The sequence below is a fragment of the Piliocolobus tephrosceles genome, chromosome X (genome assembly GCF_002776525.5).
Source record: "Piliocolobus tephrosceles isolate RC106 chromosome X, ASM277652v3, whole genome shotgun sequence".
Lineage (NCBI taxonomy): Eukaryota > Metazoa > Chordata > Mammalia > Primates > Cercopithecidae > Piliocolobus > Piliocolobus tephrosceles.
The window spans coordinates 37,201,966-37,206,077 of NC_045455.1; the positions used below are offsets into that span (position 1 = coordinate 37,201,966).

Consider the following 4,112-nt stretch of genomic DNA (forward strand, 5'->3'; position numbering starts at 1 on the left):
CACACTGGATACAGAGTTGAGGCAGAAATATGGAGGAACTTTTACTTATTGTTTTATATACTTTTTAATGGTTTATTTTTCTTAAAATGAGCATGTGTTATTTTTATAATTCTCAAAAAGCAATAGAATCTTCCATGTTGAGATTAAAAACAAGTAAAGACATTGTTTAAAATAAAACAGCCTGGGTTTATTATAAAGTTAGGCTGTTGCAAATGAGAATATTACTATTTGTGGAACAGTAACCTAGCACAGACATTAGATAAATTGGATGCGATCCCTGACCTCAAGAAACATAGCCTGTTGTGGGGACAAACACATCACCAACTATAATACAATGTCATCAGCAGAGAAATAGCTGTATGGACTGTGCACTGAAACACTGAGAAGCTGTGGCAATGCTATGAAATGTGGAAAGAGATGTTAGAAATAGTCCAGATTTTAATACTTAAAATGTAGGATATGATTTTTAAAATTATCTTTGTGACTAGGTATTGACAGCCATCAACAAGATGATTTACAAGGAAATGGACTTGCCCCATTAAGTAATGGGAAACGTTTTTAAAATAAATGTCTTTACAATAGAATACTATTGAGCCTTAAAAAAATAATAAAATCCTGTCATTTGCAACAACATGGATGAACCTGGAGGATGTTGTGTTGAGTGAAACAAGCCAGACACGGAAAGACAATTACCACATAATCTCACATGTACAATCTAACAAAGTTGATCTCATAAAAGTAGAGAGCAGAATAGTGCTCACAGCTGTAATCCGTAGGCCACGGAGGGGGGGATCCATTGAGCCCCAGAAGTTCCAGACCAGCCTGGGCAACATGGGGAAACCACTCCCTGACCCTCGAGGCGGGCAGATCACTTCAGGTCAGGAGTTGGAGATCAGCCTGGCCAACATGGTGAAACCCCGTCTTTACTAAAAATACAAAAATTAGCCAGGCGTGGTGGCGCATGCCTGTAATCCCAGCTACTCAGTAGGCTGGCTGAGGCAGGCGGACAGGATCGCTTGAGCTTGGAAGACCGCTGTGTTGGCACCAGTACACTCCAGTTTGGGTGACAGAGGTAGACCCTGTCTCAAAAAACAAAACAAAACAAAAGTTGCCTGAAGCCATGGAGCCACCATTTAGGTAGAAAGTTGTTGGGGGCAGGGATTTCCGCTGGAGCAGCCCAGGTCCAGAACCGTTTCTTTTAACCATGAGGCTGCTTCTTGAAGTCATACTGCCTCTTTTTCAGAAAGATTAGTAAAAGTTGTCCCAGTGGTCTTGTTTTTAAATCTCTCAACTCACAGATTTTGTTAGCATAATTTATCATATCAGCTCTTCCTCGCTTAAAGTAAGTTGCAGATAAATTCCAAATCTGCTATACTTCATTTAAGATGAATTTAAGAACGTTTAGGTTTTTTTTTTTTTTGGTAGGAAAAGTTAATTTATAACCTCACAAATAATTCTCCCTTGGGGTTCAACAGAGCGGTACATTTTGTATCCAACCATGCACCTGAAGTCAAGACGTTAAAACGTTAAATCTGCTTTTGGTGGAAAACCCAGAAAAGCCCAAGGGAAAGCGTATTTTCAGGGAAAGCTGCGATTGAATGTATCCGGATCGTCTCGGACACAGATAAGTAGACAATCACTGTTTTCTTAAGTGAATTATTGTCCCCTCTGGAAGCACATTATATTATTTGAGTGGAAAGAGAACTGACAGAGGTGGAAAGCTGTTTTGAAAAAAATTGAAACCTGTAGATAACGTCTTTTCTCTTCATGTTTTGATTGCGCTGTGTTGACGGACTGTGTGGGGTTTAATAATTAGGGAAAAACTCTCCTTCACCCCATCCAATCCCCGATAACAATTTGGGGATTTTAAAAATCTCCTTTGCGTATCTTCCTCTCTTCTCTCCACTATTACGCTTTCCTTTAGATTTTCCAAGATCCTCGAGACTTGTAGTAAACTACCTTCCTACACATTCGTAGGTATCTTGCAGTTCCCTAACCAGTGATTTTGTTTTATTTATTTATTTTTTAATGAAAGGAAAATGCCTTGGAGATCGCGCATTTAGAAAGTGCGTTTTCGTTTTCTCTCCCAGGCGGGTTATGGCCCTATCGGGCCGCCGTAGCCGGTCCGCGCGTGCCCAGTCTTGGCGAAGAGTCGCGGTAGGTCGGCGGGACTTCCGTGTTGGCGGGATTCTGAACGCTGCCATGGCTCAGACCGTGCAGAATGTTACATTGTCGCTCACTCTGCCCATCACGTGCCACATTTGCTTGGGGAAGGTAATGGGTGATTGTGGGCACAGCTACAAAACGGGGTTGGATATGAAGTCGCTTGCCGGGCCGAGGGCGGTCTCGTGCGGGGGACGGGGAAGGGGCGTGAGGCGCCGAGATGGGAGAAAACGCTCACCGGCGTTCTTGATGGGAGGCCGCGTCCTGGGAGACTGGGGCAGCGCACCGTGATTAATGGTTTCATCTGGGCGCCTTTCGGAGGAGGGTGACAGCGACCCGTGGTCTGCCAGGAGGACGGCGAGACGGCCCTGCCACCGCCCGCGGCCTCACGCCGGCCTCGCAAGAGGCCCCATCAGAAACACATCGCAGCGATGTTTAACTTCCCTGTGCAGGCTCGCGTGGCGTGTAGTGAAACCTATTAAAACACTTCCTGGGAGCCTCACTTCGGGCTCTTTAGTCCTCTGTGTAACTAGTGTTCGTCTTCTGGGGCCTGCGGTGCTGTGTATTGAGTCTTTTCCATTTCCAAGACTTTTTGCGTTTTCTTACCCTGGCCTTGAGGATGACCTTTGCTCCGAATTCCCAATTTGAAAAGTAAACAGTAAGTGCCAGTGGAGAGTATTAGAATAAGAGGTGTGGCCCTTAACTCCAAGAATGGGTCAGTCAGGAGATAGAATACTCTCTTTGTGATGCAAGAGGTGCCTACCGTGTTTGTGAAACAAGGTAGGGAAAGTGGTTCTGACTTAGAAACGGAGCTTTGAATATTCTAATGCATCCCTTCTTTCATTTCCATTTGCGCCTCACTTTCGGTGTTTTAAAGAGCATTTCTTTACCGAATAGATCAAGAAGGGGAAAGATACAACCACCAATTTTTTCCCACCCTGAATTATTTTTACGTCTGTAGTGTGTCTGGGTGTGTGTTTACCCGCCAGCGCAGACTGAAACTACAGCCGTAGACTTAGATTTGAGAAATACAAACTTCTAGAGCAAGCATTTGAGTGCCGGCCTGTATGATCTGCCTGGGGTGATTCAAGTTCTGTGTGAATTTACTGGGTTCAAAAAGTAGAAGTAAGTCAGCATTGGAAGCAACTGATAATTCTTGATAGCAGTCAGAATGAAATGCCAGTGAAATAGCAAATGTGCTGGGAGATTATGTATTGGGGATGGCTTGATCAGTTTGACTGGAGTGATCAAGGATGGCCTCCTCGATGGTGGTGTTTGAGCTGGCATTTGCTACTGCTTACTGCCTGCATGCATGGCTAGGGGGAAGGAAGAAGCGATGTTTCTATTTGCCGGAGTCTGCATTTGGATCTGGACATAAAGTCCCTGGAAATGGGTGTTAAATTCTGAGTTAATTTCCTCCAACACTAGCTTTAAAGGCTGATAAAAATATGCTTGGGAAGTAATTTTTTACACATTTTACCTAGTTTCCGTTGGTTATAGGCTGTCTTTTGCAATTGTGTTGACAGTGTTCTGTGTGATTTACCAAACCTATACTTTCTGTATTTAATGAGAGTGATACATCTTAGAATATAGTGAGTGATTTGCAGACTACAGAGTGCTTTTGTATGCATGTATTATTTTGTTTACTCTTCACACCAGTGCTTTAAGATAGGGCTGTTTTTCCATTTTTAAAATAAGAATACTAAAGCTTAGAGTCTTTGTGGTTGAACTTCTATACTATCATTTGTGTCTTCGGAATACTAAGGCTTTGAGTCATCGCAGATGAACCTCGATCATTATCATCATTTGAACCTCGATCATTATCATCATTTGTCTTCAGATTACTTCGTAAAACACTCACCTAAGCTCATCCATGACAGCAGGCACTTTTAGTGTTTTTTTTTTTTTTTTTTTTTTTCTGTATTGGTTAACTTTATTATAAAATAAAA

At 42.7% G+C, this 4,112-nt stretch overlaps 1 protein-coding gene across 1 annotated transcript in view; it reads left to right on the forward strand.

Moving 5' to 3' along the window:
* Window positions 1–2,136: 2,136 nt before the first annotated feature.
* The window catches only part of OBI1 (ORC ubiquitin ligase 1), a 43,273-nt gene continuing 41,297 nt past the window's right edge, over window positions 2,137–4,112 (forward strand). Inside the window, exon 1 of the mRNA XM_023185909.1 lies at window positions 2,137–2,274. Within this exon, the coding sequence (XP_023041677.1) occupies window positions 2,203–2,274 (72 nt within the window). The 5' untranslated portion in view covers window positions 2,137–2,202. The remainder of the gene's footprint in view (window positions 2,275–4,112) is intronic.